This window comes from Hylobates moloch, unplaced genomic scaffold, assembly GCF_009828535.3.
Source record: "Hylobates moloch isolate HMO894 unplaced genomic scaffold, HMol_V3 SCAFFOLD_19, whole genome shotgun sequence".
Lineage (NCBI taxonomy): Eukaryota > Metazoa > Chordata > Mammalia > Primates > Hylobatidae > Hylobates > Hylobates moloch.
In genome coordinates, this window is record NW_026652294.1 from 16,999,129 (window position 1) to 17,018,032 (window position 18,904).

At 55.4% G+C, this 18,904-nt stretch overlaps 1 protein-coding gene across 2 annotated transcripts; it reads right to left on the minus strand.

The window, feature by feature from the left end:
• Positions 1 to 4,577: 4,577 nt before the first annotated feature.
• RASD2 (RASD family member 2) lies at positions 4,578 to 18,276 on the minus strand. Of its 2 annotated transcripts, XM_032138832.2 has the most exons (3): positions 17,130 to 18,276; positions 11,468 to 11,747; positions 4,578 to 7,056 (listed from the first exon to the last, which is right to left on the minus strand). In XM_032138832.2, the coding sequence occupies exons 2-3, from the start codon at positions 11,736 to 11,738 to the stop codon at positions 6,527 to 6,529; spliced, it is 801 nt and encodes a 266-aa protein (XP_031994723.1). In that variant the 5' UTR covers positions 11,739 to 11,747; positions 17,130 to 18,276; the 3' UTR covers positions 4,578 to 6,526. The 2 variants fall into 2 exon arrangements, with proteins under 2 accessions (XP_031994723.1, XP_058287344.1); XM_058431361.1 differs by lacking the exon at positions 17,130 to 18,276 and having other exon boundaries at positions 11,468 to 11,774.
• Between the last annotated feature and the right edge of the window lie 628 nt (positions 18,277 to 18,904).

An 18,904-nucleotide genomic window follows, 5' to 3' on the forward strand; every position in this document is an offset into this window, starting at 1 on the left:
AAAATTTTCAAAGCATTTGGCCAAGAACCAGCTCCTTGACTCTTGTGCTTCTCAAGATATACAACAGTCAGCAGGAAGAACATTTCCTGGGAAAGAGAATCACTATTGAGCACTATAGTATGCTGTGACAGGCAGGGACTGCCCTTAGCTCAAGCCTAGAGAGCTGGACGTGTGTCCCTGAGCGGAGTGGCTCTGTGGGCCATTGTCCTCTGCTTGATAAATCTCGTGTGTGACAGGTTGGCTAGATAAGATGCTAAAGATCCCAGTAAACTCAAAGCAACTTATACTCTTAGAGTTGATTGGGGTAGAGAGTGTGAGTTTCATATGCGCCAGATGTGGGCTGACCACAAGAGGAAGCTGGCATGGAGGTGCCTCAGGCCCTGTCCAATAGAACACCCCAAAGAGGCAAAAAGCCTCTGCACAGAGAATCAAAAGGCGTCAGAAGATTCCTTGGGGCTGCGGAGGGACTAAGCAACCAATCCAGGTTTCTTCTGTCCTCAGGTTCCTTCATCTCTAGGACCTTGTCACCATCTGCCTGGTTGAAGCCACTGCCACATTCAGGTTCAGCCGAAGGGATAGGGGAAGAGAGTGTGGAAGAGGTACACCTGGAAGATAGAGATGCATAGAAGCCTCTGCAGATGACAGGTTCCTAGTGACGGCAGGGAACAATCTCCAAAATAACCCCTGAGATTTTAATGTTATCATTAAACATTGGCCATGCGTGGAACATGACACCATCTTCCCAAAGTGCCATAGTAACTAGGCAAGGAAGAACCTCCCTGCTCTTCTCCCTCCGCCCCCTTCTCAGCCTCTTCTCCCTCTACCCCCAAACCCACCTCCCAAGAATGGAGGAGAGAGGAACCAGAAGTAGCTAAAGAGAGAGAAGGCAAGTGAGAAAAGTGAACTATCCACCCTTCTCTTCCCGAGTCTCCAGCTTTTTGTGTGCAGTAGACCACCGCTGGGCGAGGGAGGAAAGCTCTTTTGAATGAAGACTGGAAATTGATGATCACACTGGCCAAGGAATTTTAGTTGAGACTGTACTTACTACTTAAAATGCCTATGGTATATTCTGTTTTCCAAGAGAGATGAGAAAAATCGTGGGATAGTCTAAGTTTTCATCTGGGGATGGAGGTTGGATGTGAATAAGTGCTCAGAGCCAGTTATTTTTATTTTTTATTTATTTGTTTATTTTTGAGACGGAGTTTCGCTCTTGTTGCCCAGGCTGGAGTGCAATGGCATGATCACGGCTCACTGCAACCTCCACCTCCCGGATTCAAGCGATTCTCCTGCCTCAGCCTCCTGAGTAGCTGGAATTACAGGCATGCGCCACCATGCTTGGTTAATTTTGTATTTTTAGTAGAGATGAGGTTTCTCCATGTTGGTCAGGCTGGGCTCGAACTCCCGACTTCAGGTGATCCGCCCGCCTCGGCCTCCCAAAGTGCTGGGATTACAGGCGTGAGCCACCTCACTCGGCCTGCTCAGAGCCAATTTAAAGCAGCCTTGGGAGCCTAGAGCTGCTTTCTCATTTCATCTGCTAAGTGGAGCTTGTTTGAAGTCAGACCGCCCGTGGTGTCCCGAGGCTGGCCCACTGCATTAGGATGGCTGCTTGGAGAAAACTGGCTGGCCAACCAGATCTCTCCTCCTCTTTTCCACAGTGGAGTCACCGCTGGGCATGGGGCCACCTAGCAAAGGACTGCATCTCTCAGGCCTTCTCATAGGTAGGTACAGTCACACAGCTGGACTCTAGCCAGAAAAAAGCTGGGCTTTTTGCTAGAAAGTGGAAGTGATGAGTCCATGGCCCTGAAAACAGTAGGTGTACCTCTTCCACACTCTCTTCCCCTATCCCTTCGGTTGAACCTGAATGTTACAGTGGCTTCAACCGTGCAGGTGGTGACAAGGTCCTAGAGATGGAATAACCTGAAGAAGGAAGAAACCTGGGTGCCTGAGTGACCAGGTGGAGCAGAGTGACTTTGCCATGAAAAAGAAGTTGGGTTCTTCTCTTGTGACAGTAGCTCAGCCTTTTATTGTGGGCAGAAGAGCACCCCATTTTCTGAGTTCCCTGAACCACATCCAGACACTGCACCCCAACTCACTGGAGTCTCTCGCTAGAGAGCAACTCCTCAGCTGGCTCAGTTATAAAAGCCCTGGAGACAAAAATGTTTTTTTGCAGACCCGATTCGGACATGGTTTCTCATCCAGCTCTGCTCCTTCCTGGCTGTGCAACTTTGGACAAGTGACTTTACCTCTCTGAACTCCATTCTCTCTTATCCAAAAAGGGATTCCAGCTAGCTCTGCCATGAGGATTCAACGAGAGGATGCAGGTAAAAGGCTCAGCACAGTGCTTGGCACAGATTAAGTTCTTCGCAAAGGTCGTCTCCTTTTCCCTTCCCCCATTCCCGGCAGCCTTCACTTCTGAGCCCCTGGCAGGCCTCCCATCAGCCCCCACCAAACCGTGATGCAGACTGAAGTTTTTCTTTCAAGTAAGTGACAGGTTCAGGGAGGCGGAACAGAACAAGTACTTAGAGTTCACAGCACAGAATTCTTTGAAATCATGTTCCCAGTGCTCCCTTCCTAGGGTCGGGGGATTAGCCGGCTATCCTGGGCTTGGCTCTAAATGGTCTCACCATGAAGGGAATTTTCCTACAATCTTATCCTACCCCTGTCCCAGGGCTAAGAAGACAAGTGTCTTTCTCCTCTGCGGCAGCCTGTCGCTGTCAACCCCGTTCCAGGGCAAGGACTGTGGGATGCAGGGAACAAGGAGTGGGGCTAGAGCTGGGGCTGGGGCGAGCGTGTTCTGTTTGGTGATGATTGGAATGTTGTGAGTTATGCAATAGGAATATTAATTCCTTCTAGCAGAGACCATCAGGGCTGCGAGAGGCTGTTGGTGTGTATCTGGTCCCGATGCCTTCCTCCTGCCTCCCATTTACTCATTAAGAAAAGGAGGCTTGGGAGGGGACAAGACTTATTTGCAGACCCACAAAGAGAAAGGGAGTGGCAGTAGCAGGCTGGGCTCCAGCAGGACACCGTGGAGGCCTGGCTCTGTGCACCAGCACCCTTGTTATGGTGCAGCGCTGACAGTGATGCAGAAGGTAGCGTTCGCCTCCATGCTTCGTGTGTATGAAAACCAGGACCTAGAAAGTGTCCTAGGGACATGCCTCCCACACTGACCTTCTGTGGCTGGTGTGGGCAAAGGATTAGAGGGGAGCTGGGCTGCTAGATTATCAGAAGCTGGGAGACGGGCCCCAGGTAGGCAGAGGTTAGGAGCCGAACCCCCAGGTAGGCAGAGACTAGAAGCAGGGTCCCCCAGGTAGGCAGAGGCTGAAAGCCGGGCCCCCAGATATGCAGAGGCTGGGAGCGGGGCCCCCGGGTAGGCAGAGGCTGGGAATTCTCCAGCTCCCCACACTACGGACTTGCTTGGTCTTGCCTCCACCACAGCCTGGCTCTGTTTGTTTTGTGAATGTCTGTGCAGAGGTTGTGGCTTCCCAATGGACAATGTGATTCCCAATGGACCTTACACTGCCTGTCTCTTGACTTCCTTTAGGGCCTGGCTCCCTGATCCTGCTGGTGGCATTTGCTGATCAAAAAAACAGATTGTTTCCACCTCCCAGATGCAAAATCTTTCTTCAGCCAGACGGAGATCAGACAGCCCCTGGTGCTGAATCCCTGATCTGCCACTTCACCAGCTGTGCCATCTTGGACAAGATATTGAGCTCTCTGAGCCTAAATGCTCAGATGGGGTGAACATGAGTGGGCTTCCCTCAGGGCTGGGTGATAGGATGACATGAGACCTGCCAGGGAAAACACACAGTGGACCCTCACTGACTTCCTCCTTTCCCTCTGCCCAGGGAAGCCTCTCAGTCCCAGGGGGCATGTTCAGTGTTGGTCAGGGCCCAGACCTTCTCCCTCAGCCTCCACTTGCCATCCCCACCCACATCCTGTCTCATTTCACAGGAAGGCTCAAGCTGTGAGCCCGGTGTGTACTGGGTTCCGTCCAGAATGTAGTCCAACAAATCCACCACACGCAGGTGGGGGCCGTGTCCTGGCCTCTGGGGTGAGTCTAAGTAAGGCTGCCCACGCTTGGCATTTGAGGCCAGATAATTCTCAGTGGGGTGGGGGTAGAGGGGCAGCCTGTGCGTTGGAGGATACTGAATGGTGTCCCTGGCCTCCACCCACCAGATGAGAGTAGCAGCCCCAGCCCCAGGCTTGGAAAAGGTTTCCAGAGATTGCCAACTGTCCCCTGGGGGTGAAATTGCTGCTGTACAGGAACCACGAAGAACTCAGACACGGAGAACCTCCTGGAGCTAATGGTCCACAGGGGCCCCTCCTGTGTGGACACAGACACCTCAGTACACACACCCAGAGGACCCAGGAGGGCCAGGCTGAAGGAGGGCATCACCTTCCATCTGGGGGTCTTATCCCCCTCCCCCCACACTTAAACTTGAAGGAGGACTCAGTGCTGACCCTCAGGGCCAGGGCACATGGCAGGTGCATTTTGGGAGGGAAAGGCCAGCTTTGGTCGGAGAGGGGGCACACCTCCTCTTGGAAATACAAAAAATACACATGGGCAAGGACACAGCTTTGTAACAAACCCACTTTTATTGATAGTGTACACGGAGATCCATGGCGGTGGGGCTGTGCCTGGGTGAGAGCGGGCCACACACCGGTGCAGCCAAGGTACCTGGTCTGCTCAGAAGGCTCAGGCAGGGGGTTGGGAAGGGGACAGAGGCAGGGTTGGAGCTGCTGCTTTGAGCACAGACGCAGGCAGGGGCCAAGGCTGGGGTGCAGGTGCAGGTATGCAGAGCTGGGGCCGGAGCATGTGTACATCTGTGTGTACATCTGTGTGTACTTGTATATACATGGGCATGGTGTACACAATATCTACAGGGACCCTCACAGACTGATGTAGGGAGAGGGTTGAGGACAAGATGTCCCAAAGCCCTGAAGGCCCCAGGGGCCAAGCATCAAGAGAAGGGGCACATCGTGGTATGTACTGAATGCCCAGCGCTAGCTTGCTTCTGCCACCCACAGACTTGCTGTGTGACCTGGTGGAAGTTACTTACCCTCTCTGAACCTCAGAAAGACCCATTGGATGATCGCTAAGGTTCCTTAGGGCCCTAAAACTTCAATATGTTTAGAGAGATTAAAATACAAAATACACTTGTTAAGAGCTGATGACAAGGGCCTTTGGTTTATGGGTTCAAAACCCACCATGCCTGAGTACATGGTGGTACCCAGCATGGCCCAATCCCGGGCACAAGGAGAAGACTCGCCCTGAGCTTTTCTGCCGGACCCCTCCCAGGCTCAGTTCTGGGTCCCAGCTGCTCCTCCCTGCCTCCCCACCGCTGTGTGTGCAGAAGGTGGTGGGGCAGCAGGGGCGGGCAGAGGCCAGGGCTGGGGATCCTCTTGGTTTCCTAGGACACAGTGAACCCAGCACCCAGTAGGTGCTTAATAAATGCTTGAGGAACGAGCACAGTAGAGGACAGCCTGGTTCTAGGTGGAGCTGTACCCTGAATTTGCTAGGGGACAAGGGTGGGGTCTGGGGCTCATCATGTCCCCTCCGAGTCTCGGTGGTATCCTCCATGAAATGGGAGCATTAAAAAAAAGCAGTCCTGGCCTGCCCACCCCACGCTTGTGCAATTGTCTGTAAACCGTGGAGCTCAATGGCGGAGGTCAATGTTTAGCTGCAAACAGGCCATGGAAACCCTGTTTGGGAGCAGAGGAGGAAGGCGTCCCCAGTGGAGGCCGTGGATCTGAACTGGGTGAGGGCCTGGCCAAGGAGGGAGTCACTAGGCTTTTACAGTACAATGATTTCCATTTCTACTACTATACATGACACGAAAACAGCTGCAACCACAACAAAGCACAACTGTCGGGCGGAGGGACCTGGGAGAGGAGGCTGAGGAACGCGGTCAGGAGGTGGGCGTGGTCTAGGAGGTGTGGCCACGCCCCCTTCAAACACACAGACGCCACTGGCTCAATGTCAGGGGCAGCTGGGGGCCAACTTGTGTGTGTGCTGGGGGTGGGAGGGGGTGCAGAGGCAGCTGAACCAGAGCGTAGGAGTTGCAGGGCTGGGAGAGAATTTCTCCCAGCTGCCACCCAAACCAAGCTGGGTGTTATGCCCGGAGAGAGGAGACCTTTCTCATCTGGCCTGCTGTGTCCTTTCCATCCTGAGACTTGTCCCAGGAGGCTCCATATGACGCAGCAATCCTCACCCCTCTGGCATCAACATTTCTTCCAACCCCAGGAGAGGAAGGTGTAACTTGAGTCTCTCCGTAACTCTTGAGACTGCAGAGATGTGTCCTCCCACAGAGGAGCTGAAACCACCAAGGAGCTGTGGACAAGGGGACTCAGGAAAGCTGTGAGAAGGCAGACGAATGTGCGGAGGCCAGCGCCCGGGGGCCTCCAGCCTGGTGCCTCCAGTCTGGTGTCTGGTGCTGCCGGGCCCTCGGTGGGGGGATGCGCACAGCGGGCATCTGGGGCCACCTCCCTGAAGGCACTGGCCAAGCCCCGCCCCAGCATCCCTCGCTCACTGGATGGTGCACTTGTCCCTCTCACGGGCCTGGCCTTCCCGAAGGACCTTGGCCTTGATGTACTTGAGGTCACTGTTGACGCTGGGGCGGCGGGCGAAGGGCGAGACCATGCCATAGGCGTCCATCTCCTTGACGCGGCGCATGCAGAAGGGCCTGGGGTGGAAGGCGTCACCGTACTGCACGGAGATCTTGCGATGCAGGGCGGGGCTCATCTCGTGCGGCAGCTTGGCCATGCTGAAGAGCACGTAGAACATCTCGTCCACGTTGGTGTTCTTCTTGGCCGACACCTCGAAGTAGGCGCAGTTCTCGTCACCCGACACCAGCAGCTCGGCCTCGGTGGTGGGCACCTGGCGGCAGAGCTCGCCGTGGTCGTTCTTGTTGCCACAGATGACCATGGGCAGCTCCGCCGCCTCCTTGGTCTTGTTCTTCAGGCAGGACTTGACCTCCAGGATCTGCTTCTGGAGGCGCTTGACCTCATCGAAGGACTCCCGGTTATCCAGGCTGAATACCAGGATGAAGACATCCCCTGCAGGCAGAGAGCCCAGGTAGTGAGTTCACCGGCCAGCTGCGACCCCTGCCCTCCTCTGGCCACAGAACATCAGCCCTAACAGCTGGGAATCACAGGTGCCCTGAAGCAGTTATGCGGCGTAACTGATTTAACCTACACAGCGACTCTTTGGGGTAGCTGCGATTATTCTCCCCATTTTCCAGGACAGGAAACTGAGGCTGAGAGGGTTGAAGCCCCTGTTCACAGTCGCATAGCTAACACGTGGACCACTTGGTTCAAATACAGTTAATTCACTTCACATTTCTTTGCAGGGCTGGAGAGTGGTGGGTGTCTTGTGTGGACTGTGTTCAGAGGATAATAAAAATTATTTCTATGACAGCAGGGGTCCTGTCTGTCTTGCTCAGTGCCTAGTTTGCATCTGGCCTCATCCGCTTAGCTGCCAGCAGACTTGGGCAGATCATGAAACCTCTGTAACCTCAGTTTCTCTGTTTCATGGAGATGAAATATTACCTTGCAGGATAATTTTGAGAGTTATGCAAGATAATGAATGGACAGCGGCACATGCTCAATGACCTCAGGTGTCAGTAATGATGAGAATGAGGGCCTACTGGGGGCCAAGCACTGGGTGTATCCTCCAGGCCCATTGTTCTCTTGATTCCTCACTACACCTCTGTCAAGGAGATTTTGTTACCTTTGCGTTACAGGTGAGCAAACTGAGGCTCAGAAAGGGTATGCAGCCTGCCCAAGATCACACAGCTTCTGTGTGGCTAGGCTGAGATTTCTACCTGATTCTGTCCTCACCTAGCTCGTGCCTGGCACCCGGTAGGTGCTCTCTGCTTCTCAAATAAATCATGGGATGAAAAAGCAAGCCCTGGCCTCCAAGGCCCACCTGCCTCCAGGATAACTCACTGCATCACTCAAGGCAGGGTTGTGAATCTGAAACAGGGGCTGCTGTGGAGACGGTGGGGCAGTGGGGAAGCCGTCTGGACTGGTGCCTCCATCCTGATTTCCAGCTCTTAATAAGCACCTTCCTCACTTTTGCTTAAACTTTTTTTTTTTTTTTGAGACTGAGTCTTTCTCTGTGGCCCAGGCTGGAGTGCAGTGGTGTGATCTTGGCTCACTGCAACTTCCACATCCTGGATTTAAGTGATTCTCCTGCCTCAGCTTCTGGAGCAGCTGGGATTACAGGCGCCTGTCACCATGACTGGCTATTATTTATTTATTTATTTATTATTTTTGAGACAGAGTTTCACTCTTGTTGCCCTGCCTGGAATGCAATGGCACAATCTCAGCTCACAGCAACCTCCGCCTCCTCGGTTCAAGCGATTGTCCTGCCTCAGCCTCCCGAGTAACTGGGATTACAGGCACCCGTCACCATACCTGGCTAAATTTTTGTATTTTTAGTAGAGACGGGGTTTCACCGTGTTAGCCAGGCTGGTCTCGAACTCCTGACCTCAAAAGATCTGCCCACCTCGGCCTCCCAAAGAGCTGGGATTACCAGCGTGAGCCACTGCGTCCAACCACTTTTGCTCAAACTCTTGATAGCCTTGTGGTATGACAAGATCCCTGTCTCACAGATAAGGAAACTGAGGCCCAGAAGAATCAACAATTGACCCAAATTCTTGAAAAGCAAGCAGTTCCAGCTTCTGGCAGAACGGCTGCCGCCTTCCTCTGCACCCCCAGAGCACATCATTTGCCCCCACTTAATGGCACATGGCACATTCAGAATGGTGTCCAGGTCAAGGGTGTGCTCCAAACAGTGAGCTCGGGCACAGAGAAGCGTTCCATCACCCACTCGTCCTGGTCTCCCCAGGGCCTGGCACACAGTCAGTGTTCACCAAGGCAGGCTGAATGGATAGGAGGTGATGGAGGGAACTGCCGTGTGGGCTCTTCTGAAAGGCACTTGCGAGGCAGCATCAGCTTGGCAACTCTTCCTGCTTGGGATGCCAAATCCCATCCCATTAGGCTAATCCGGGGCCCCTGAGGACTCGCGGCCTTGACATATTCAAATGCGAGACTGCGATGCCAAGCATCAGAGATCAGCCCGTCTGGCAGCTGGAAGAAGAGCTGGCAGTGGAATTAATGGCTTTCAGAATTTCCTGAGCAGCAGGAAAATGAGGTTGAAAAAATGAGGTTCCACCAGGTTGGAAAATGAGGCACGGGTTGGTGTGTGAAAAAAAACAAGCATCAGACAGATGTGCTCAGAATGATATGCGCCATAAAAAAGAGACAGACAAAAATACTCTCCATTGTGGGGATACAAATACGAATGCCAGTGTAGTCACAGAGGCCCGGAAGGCTCCATGCCAAACTGCCAGGGTGGCCACCTCTGGGGAAGGGTGAGCCATGGGATTGGGGACATGGGTCAAAGGGGCATTAGCTTTATCTATAGCGTTTGCAGGAGGGTGTGTTTGTGTATTACTTGTGTCACTGAAAATTAATGCGGAAAATATGCATGTGCTTCCTCTCTACATCTCCCCTCTCCTTCCCTCTGTCATTAGCCTTATTCATAGCAGTGGGTTCCCAGTCCCCTCCCCAAGGCTGGGAGGGCTGACACCAATGCAATACCCATGACATGCTGGAAGCTCCCGCCACAAGCCTTCTTGCAGTCCTCACGGCCTCCCTGTGGGGTATGAGGTTAAGTCCACTGTGTGGCTGGGGAGGCTGACTCAGACAGGATGCATGTGCCTCTGGTCACACATTTAAGCCAAGAGGCCCAGGGAGGATTCGAACACAGGTCGACCCAGGGCTCTCCTATCTACATGCCCCTTCTCCAAAACTCGGGGTGGAGCGGAGAGCTTGACTGCTGTCTGGGTCAGATGCTCCGAAAAGCCAGCCTGGAAGAGAAAGCACTCAAGGGGGGGCCACCCCACAGCCTCAGTCTTGGCCTCGAGGCGGCGGCAGGGCTGGGCATGGCATGTGTTTCTCTGTATAGAAGTATCTCAGTTGGGGATTATCTTAATGATGCCCAGAGAGTTGCCTGCTCACTCCTTCTCTTATCCCTGCTCAGCAACTTGAGGGGCATGACTTGGGAAATGATTGTGTAACCCAGAGCAGGCCCACTGCAAATGCTGACTCAACAGAAGACTTGGGGATTTATTGTGCACTTACTGTCTGCTCACCAAGCGCCTTACATATATTCATTCATTTAATTCTCACGGTCCCTTTAGGATGAGTGTTGATGTGGTGCAGTTTTACAGATGACAGTGCTGAGACACAAAGAGATAAAATCCCTTGCCTCAAGGTACAAAGCCGGGAAGCAGCGGAACCAGGACTCAGACCCAGGTGCTGGGTCCCGGGCTTGTCCTCTTAGCTACCATGCTAATGCAGTGTAAACGAGGGCACAGCCCCTCAGCTCCATTCACCCCTTCTTCCCCCCAACCTCCCTGTCCCTCCTCACCCTTCCCAGCAGGGCTGAGAGGCTGTGGTAGGGCTTTGTCTGAAAGCACAAAAGCAGACTGCCTTTACGAGCTGTGCCACCACTGGAGTGAGTTACTTAACCTCTCTGGGCTTCAGTTTCCCCACTTGTAAAAAGGGAATGAATAACTATTTACTGTGAGGGTTAAATAACTACATGCTGGTTGGCCGCGGTGTCTCACGCCTGTAATCTCAGCACTTTGGGAGGCTGAGGTAGGCAGATCACGAGGTCAGGAGATTGAGACCATCCTGGCTAACACGGTGAAATCCCGTCTCTACTAAAAATACAAAAAATTAGCCGGGCATGGTGGCACGTGCCTGTAGTCCCAGCTACTTGGGGGACTGAGGCAGGAGAATCGCTTGAACCTGGGAGGCGGAGGTTGCAGTGAGCCGAGATCGCGCCACTGCACTCCAGCCTGGGTGACACAGCGAGACTCCGTCTCAAAAAAAAAAAAAAAAAAACAAAACTACATGCCAAGCTCTAAGAACAGGGCCAGGCCCATAGCTTCTGATAAGTGTCAGCTACTACCATCACCAACACTATGACTATGACCAAGCCCCCTTCCCTTTGGTGATCACTGCCTGGGTCCAGCCCTTACCTCTCTAGGAGATGGCAAAAGCCTGGGGTGTGGGAGACTTGAGCCCCGTGGACTGACCGTGGGCCCCGGAGCTCTGGTGGGTCATCTCCCAGAGAAGGAAAGCAGCAGCCAGGGCATCATTCTGTTCCCTAGAAAGGAACATCCCTGGGGCATGCTGGTATCAGCTCCTGATCTGGAAGGCGGCCGCAACAGCCATAAGTAATCGATCCGGAGACTAACAGAATGGAATCGGGGCCCCTGACTTCATCACTAGTTCCAGCACGTGGCAAAACCTCTCTGAGCCTCATTGTGCAAGGATGACGCCTGTCTCAGACGATGGCTATGCAAGTACTATGCAAACTGCCAAGTGCCCAGCACACTCTGCACCCATGCCCTGGCCCTGCCACCCCAGCCCAGGCACCAGTGGGCCTCACCTGTGAGGATGGAGAGCCTGCGCATGGCAGGGAAGGGGTGGTTGCCAGAGGTATCCAGGATGTCGAGCTGGTACATGTCGCCGCGGATGTTGTACACCTTGCGGTGGAAGTCCTCGATGGTGGGTGTGTACTGGTCCTCGAAGCGGCCATTGAGGAAGCGAGACACGATGGAGCTCTTGCCTACCCGAGAGGCGCCCAGCACCACCATGCGGTATGAGTTTTTGGCGGGCACACTGAGTGTGCAGTTCCCGCTGGACAAAGTCTTCATCATGGCTCGGGGCTGTGACAAAGCGAGAATAGCAGGCATCAGGGGACCCCCAACCTGGCCCTGCCACCTCTTGTTAGATGCCTTGACCTCCTCTCTGGGGCCTCTGTCTAGGTCTGTTTTCTGTCTGTAAAATGGGAACATCAGACGAGGTTCTAAGGGGCCTTGGAGTTCTACCCTCTCATTCATTCATGCCGTCTCCTTTACTCCTTCCTTCATTCACTCACTCACTCAACGTCCGTTCATTCATCCTTTCGTTTATGCAAACACCGGATTCCTGGGATTTGAATCCTTGCCTTGCCTCTAGCTACTGATCTTGGGCAAGTAGCTTAACCTCTCTAGAAGTCACTTTTCTCGTCTACAAAATGAGCCCAATTCATAGAGCTGTTGCAAAGGGCTCGGCACGTGGTGAAATCTCAAAAATGGTATCTATCGTGAGAATCCGTTCTTTGCCTGGTTCATCCATCTGGCTTTCCGGGAGCCTGTGATTCTAGGATAAGACATGGGGAAGGCACTAGCATGCATTGCTTAAGCCTGGGGCAGGGGTGGTTCTGTGGCCATTCAGCCCTCCTGGGAAGAAGGGAAGGCTATGTCCATACCACATGCTCCAAGCCCGATGCCTGGGGTTGCTCCTGCAGCCACCTCAGGAGGACCCACCTTTAGACCTGTGCTCTGCATCTGGCGGGCTCCCTCCGCTCCATGACCTGCCCGGATATTTTTGCCTCCCAGGCCCTAGGTGTTTACTTGCCTCCAGGAGACCCAGAGGCCCGGAGTAGAGAATGCGGAATGGGGAATGACCCATGGCTGGCTCAAGCTTCCCTCCTACCTCCAAGGGTTATGATTCTGGGGCAAACCCAGAGCTTTCTATGGGAACCTCTTGACCTCATGAAAGAGGCCGACATGGATCCAAGCTCTCATATAAGCAAACCCGCAGGCTCCACCAGGCTCACCCCAAAGGCTCTTCGCAGCCCAGCCCTCCCTCCTTTCCTACCTCAGCGCCCACCAGAATCCCCGCCCCAGAACCCCTGACCCCAGTCACCCTAGTCAGTTTGAGCTCTGCTGAGACCAGCCTCCACTCCTTTGCTCATGCCACCCCTCTGCAGAACACCCTCTTCCCCTTATGTTTCAGGGTCTGGCTCAAGTGCCACCTGCTCTCTGAAGGCCTCTCTGATCTCCCCACCCTAGCAGGAATCCCTCCCCTCTCCAGATGAGAGTTTTCCAGCCCCTGAACTGCAAATGGCCACAGGCCTGCTGAAATATCAATCCCCTCGGTCTTCCACAGGCTGCCACAGGTTGTGCAGGTTGGGCACTGCACAAGGCACATGGCTGGGTGGGCAAGTGGGGGCTGCATCCCAGAGGTGGGGGCTGTATCCCAGAGGAAGGCGCATCTTGTGTAGAGGAAGAGGTATTGTTTTTAAATTCACACAAAGGGCTGTATGTGCCCCAACTCAGTCCCCACCCCGGGATGCCCCAAGTCGGTTTCCTTGAGTGCCTCGCCCATTGACCCAAGGCGCTTTCCAACACCATCGCTTCCTGGCTATCATGATGCTAAGGTCTGAGATGGCCACTGGAGATGGAGAGATTGCCTGCGTGTGAGTCCCTGGCACACATCTGGATCTGCCCAACTACCAGCCTCTGTGCAGGAAACCGGCTTTCAAAAATACCTTTGTTAAAAGCCCTAATTGGTGGTATTTGCCAATTTCCATGGCATAAATGCTCCCACCATGGTCAATTCTAAGCTACCAATGTGACTTTGATGAATGAATCACAAAGGGACATGCACAATAAGCCAGCTCAGCACACGGCGGACCCCAGGCCTGCAGCCACAAGGACAACAACTGCTGCCACTTGAGCCCATGCAGTGTGCCAAGCCCCGCACTAAGTATAGACATAATCATAGCTGGCATTCATTTTGCAGCTAAAATATGCCAGAGTGTTCTAAGTGCTGCACACATGTTAACCTATTTCTCCCTTCATAACCCCAGAAAGCAGGTGGTGTTATTCTCCAATTTACAGATGAGGAAACTGAGGCACAGAGAGGTTAAATTACTTGCTTACAGTTGCACAGCCAGTAACCAGCAGAGGAGAGGTTTGATCCCAGGTGGTCTGCCCCGAGCTCAGAAGGCTACGTGACTAGCCTGCTTGGTTAACAAGGGAGCCTGGGCAGTAGTTCAAGCCTAAGACCCCCACGTCCCCCACCCAGCTCCCAACTAAAGCTGTCTTTGAATTTGTCCCACAAAACTGCCATGCCATGAACATAGCAGGGGCTCAATAAATGGTGTGTGCATTCATCAAATGGCAAATGGCTCTGTCTTTGGGTTTGCCTGAAGCCCCCCTCTGGGACCTTCTCTCCTCAGCCTCAACCACCTGACTGGCCCAGGGGCTGTGCTAAGGAAGGCCTTCCTCTAGGGCAGCCCTGATGAGGTGCCCAGGGCATACGTGTGGGAGGCAGGAAATGAGAGAGAGGAGGGTGGAGAGGGGTCTGCCAGACCACAGCAGGGAGCCCTTCTCAGTCTCTGCCAGGGCTGTCTCAGCCAGCCTGGGCCTTCAGCAGAGATGGGGGGAAAGAAGCCCTACCCCATGACAGCCCCCTCCCCAAGTCCTTCTGCAGACAGCTTGACTCTGCTGGTGGTCACTTCTGTCTAAACAGGATGGGAAAGGGGCCAGAAGCTCCCAGGGATAGTATTTGTCTCCATCACTACCCTGCCCAGCCTCCAGCCTAGAGCTTGGTACAGACGAGCTGATAGCAATGACTGAATGAGCTTCAGGGAGTCAGAGAGAGGAGGCAGGGAGTCAAAGAGGCAGAGAATCAGAGAGAGGAGGCAGGGAGTCAAAGAGAGGAGGCAGAGGGTCAAAGAGGCAGGGAATCAGAGAGAGGAGGCAGGGAGTCAAAGAGAGGAGGCAGAGGGTCAAAGAGGCAGGGAATCAGAGAGAGGAGGCAGAGAGTCAGAGAGAGGAGGCAGGGAGTCAGAGAGAGGAGGGAGCGAGGCAGAGAGGGAAGGCAGGGAGTCAGACAGAGGAGGCAGGGAGACAGAGAGAGGAGGCAGGGAGTCAGAGAGGAGGCAAAGACTCAGAGAGAGGAGGCAAAGACTCAGAGAGAGGAGGCAAAGTGACAGACAGAGGAGGCAAGGAGTCAGAAATAAGAGACAGGGAATCAGGGTGGGCAAAAAAGGAGAAAAAAAATCCTCTGTGGTTTTTATCTCTGAGAGAAGACTGATTCTTCACATGGCCTGAGCCATGTAGGGCTGTGTGAGACATCCGGACACCTGGACGCCAGGTGACAGTGCCTCTGTGGGCTCCGCCTCCTGCCTCCACATCTTTCTTCCCTCTCTTCCCCCAGAGGTGGCACCATGGGCACCCTCGTGGGCACATCTCTCCTCTGCAGCCTGTTCTCCCTTCTCCATCCTCAGCCAGGCTGACCTCACACAGCAAGGAGCAGACAGGGATGAGTTTGAAGAGCCCTGTGGGAATTTAGAGTCCAATCGCAGTGACTGAATGGATTTCAGGAAGTCAGAGAGAGGAGGCAGGCAATCAGAGAGGGGAAGTAGCAAATCAGAGAGACGAGGTGCAGAGAGGCAGGAAATTCAACAGAGACCCCCTAGCAGCACAGGTATCTGAATGCGCATACTGTGACTAGTGACCCCATCACAGGGCCATTCTGAGGACAGGAGGAAGCCAGGAAGTTCCCAGAGCAGAGATGAGGGGGCGCCATCCTGGGGGCACAGTAACCACAGCCAGGAAGGCATCCATCAGCCCACTTGACTGATGGGGATACTGACGCTCAGAGAGGTTAAGTCACTTGCCCCAGTTCACACAGCAGATGACTAGCTGGGCTGGGATCAGAACCAGGCTGTTTGGCTCCAAAGTCTGGGCTCTTAACTCTATGAAAACCCACCCCTGGCCAAAACTGGTCTTTTCCAAAACACTGTCTGTTTCAGTGAAGCCTCAGCTGGCGTCAGGCGGGGGGATGACTCCTGAGACATATTATATTCTCACTCCCTCTCTCCCTGCAGGCAGCGGAGCGGAAAGGGGGCAGGCACCTCCCAGGATTCTCCCCTAGCCCTGCCAGCCACCTCTGAGCAAGTGCACCTGTGGATTCACCACTTCTTCTCCCTTGAGCCTCTCTCCCAGGGCCTGCCTGGAAGATGAAGGGGTCACACGGGCACAGGCAGCAGGACAAGAGTCTGGACGTGTCCTCCCAGTGTATGCCCCAGAGCCTGTTTCACTGCACTGCCCCTCCTCCACACCCCCATGCCTCCTCCATCAGTGCACACTCAGCCTCTTTGGACACGCACATTGCCGTCACTGGCTTCCAGCTGCCATTCTGAGAGTCCAGGGGCTTGGCAAAGCCAACCCCACCACCCTTGGCAGCTCAGGTGGTAGAAGGTAGGCAGGCATCTGCTTCCGGCAGGCCAGCTTTGCCTCTCGCCAGCCCAGCAGCCCTGGGCAAATGACTTGGCTTTCTGGGGCTCAGGTTATTCCTCTGTTAATGGTAAGACATAAACCCCCCGTGTGGCCCTGGGCTTCCAATAAGTCTGGAGGCTGACCCAGCTCCTGACCTGCAGCAAACCCAAACACATGATGGGTTCTTTTCTTCGTGGCACTTTATCTTGGCAGCCATGGGGCTGCCTAGAGCAGCCTGGTGAGGTTGGACTGGAATGCAGGTGCAGATCTTGCAGGGACCCCATCTTGTCTCTGACACCACCGGAGGCCTGATTCACTGGCTCCTGACCTGGCTGCTCCCTCCCAGCCTGGCTTCCCACCTTCCAACATCCCCTGTCATCCTCCCAGTGCTGGGGACAAGGGGAGGGGAGGGCACAGAGAGGCCTCCAGATCTGCCTTCCGGGCCCTCCAAGACAGCTAAGTACAGGAAACCCCTCCTGGGAAGGGAGTCATCCAGGAAACTCACTCTGCACCAACCCAGAAAAAGCTCAAGAACTCTGGATAAGGAAGGAGCTTCTTAATCTTCCTTCCCCACCTCCAGGTAATGCAGGCTGCAGCCAGCTCCAGAAGGGACAGGAGTGTTTGGAGAAGTTGACTGTCTTCCCTGAGCCCCAGTTTCCTCCTATTTAAATGGGCTATTACTCCAGCTCTTTAAATGGAAAGCCTCTGGCACCAAAACTAGCACATAGTAGAAGCTCAATAAATCTTTCTTTCCTGGGATTAAGTAAAGGGTATAGCACTCAGTTCGACATATATAGTAGGTGCTCAACGAATTTAATTTTCTCTAGGTACGTAAAGTTGCCAGACGATCCCGGCACATAGTAGGTGCTCAACCAATTTCACTTTCTCTAGTTATCTAAGGAATCACTGAGCTTTCCTCCTTCAAGCCTCTACCCTTTCTTCCCGGCTGCTCCACTTCCCCCAGATCCCCAGCTCTGTTGGGGAGTCTCCTACCTGGGAATGGCGGGCCGGGCCTCTGGCACGGCTCGGAGAGCTGCCTGGAAGCGCCGGGAGCTGCGGGGAGCTGCCTGCTGCTCCAGCCGCCGAGCCTCCCAGAGTCTGTGGTGGCTCCCGGGTCACTGCGCGGGGATCCTCCCCTGCGCTGCTCGGGACGCCGGGCTGGGCGCGGCCGGGCAAGGAGGCACAAGGGGCAGGTGCCCCATGGGTAGGCTCCGAGGGCTCAGCGGGGCCCGGGCAGGGGGCGGGCTCCGGCTCGCCGCCGCCGGCCCTGCCCTGCCCCGAGCCGGGGGCCTCCTGCTGAGCCAGGTGCCCGGAGGCTTGGGGACTTCCGATCCGGGGGTCCCCGCCTGGGGCTCTGGGGCTGGGGGCAGAGCGGTAGGGGCGACTCCGGTGATGAAGGAGCAGCCCCTAGAGACTCGGGGAGGGGAGTCCTTTGGAGGTGACTGTGGGTGCGTGTCCCTGGTGGGCGAACCCTCCTGGTCGCCTATGCCACCTTCTCCGCCTGCCCCAAAGGGGGTCGCTCGGATGGGGGGGGTATCGGGCTGCCGGGCTCGGCCGCGGCCGCCTCCTCTGCCTGCGGCTCTGCAGCTCTCCCCGCGCCGGAGGGACGGCTTCTTTCTCCCCGCGCGGCGACGCCAGCAGCTGAAGGAGGAGCAGGGCGCTCTGCTCTGCGCGCGTGTGGGAGGGGGCCTTGAACGCCGCCCCAAGGTTTCGCAGTTCCAAGTTAGCACCAACCCGGCTCCTCCTCCTTCACCTCCTCCTGTCCCCAGATGAGGAGAACTTTGTGTGTGGCCCTGGGTTCTCCCTCCTTCCCCCTCTCGCAGGAAGATGCCCCACTGTCACCCACAGGGCGAAGAGGTCGCTGATCCCTCCGAAAGGTGGCAGAACCCCAGGCTCCTGATGGCGGTCCCAGAGGCGCCCTCCCGCGCCCCTGCGAGCGTCGCCCACCAGCTCCTTCGGCCCCCCGCGAGCAGCGCCTCCCGCCGCCCAGCGCCAGCGTCTGCCCTCCAGAGCCCGCTCGCCCCGCCCCACCCCGGCGCCCCGCCTCGCCCCGGCGCCCGGCCAATGGGAGGCGGGTCCCGCGGCCCGGCCCGGCCCATCCCTTTCACCGCCTCCGGGGCGCCGCGGTCTGCGGTTTCGCGTGTCCGGGCGCGTGGGGCCGGGGTCGCTGGGCGCGCGCACCTTGCCCGGAAGGCGGCACGGGCCTCGGAGGCTGACGTCTGCGCACGCGCTCACACGCACGCCCGGCCTGGCCGCAGGTGACTCGCATGGGGTCCGGCCGCCTGCCCACTCGGCCGAGGTCCCCAGCGGCTTGCGCCCGGCCAGGTCGAGCGCGCCACGGCTCCAGCGCCCTCCTCCTTCGCGGAAGTCCCCGGGTGTCCTCCCAGGTGTCCAACCTGCCTGTCCCAGCCACCGCCTCCCTCCCGAGGTCACGGTGGCCACGGGACCCTGCGGACTGGCACATGGGCCATGCACGTGTCGCCCAGAGGGGCGGGGAGTCACCTTGGCTTAGTGGCCAGAGGTCTTCGAGGCATGCGAGTCTCAGAGATCACGGCCGACGGGGACACACCAGGTGCCTTGAGCATTGCCTCTCCTGCCTGCATTCTCCCTCCCCACCTTTAAATGACGGGCTTGACCTAGGCCAGACATCGGGCCTTCTCACTGATATCTCCACACCACTTATTACTTAAAATTTTTTTAAATATCAGATCCACTTTCCCCACCCCTTAAACACATTTTTTTTAGAGAATCATTATATCACTGCCTTA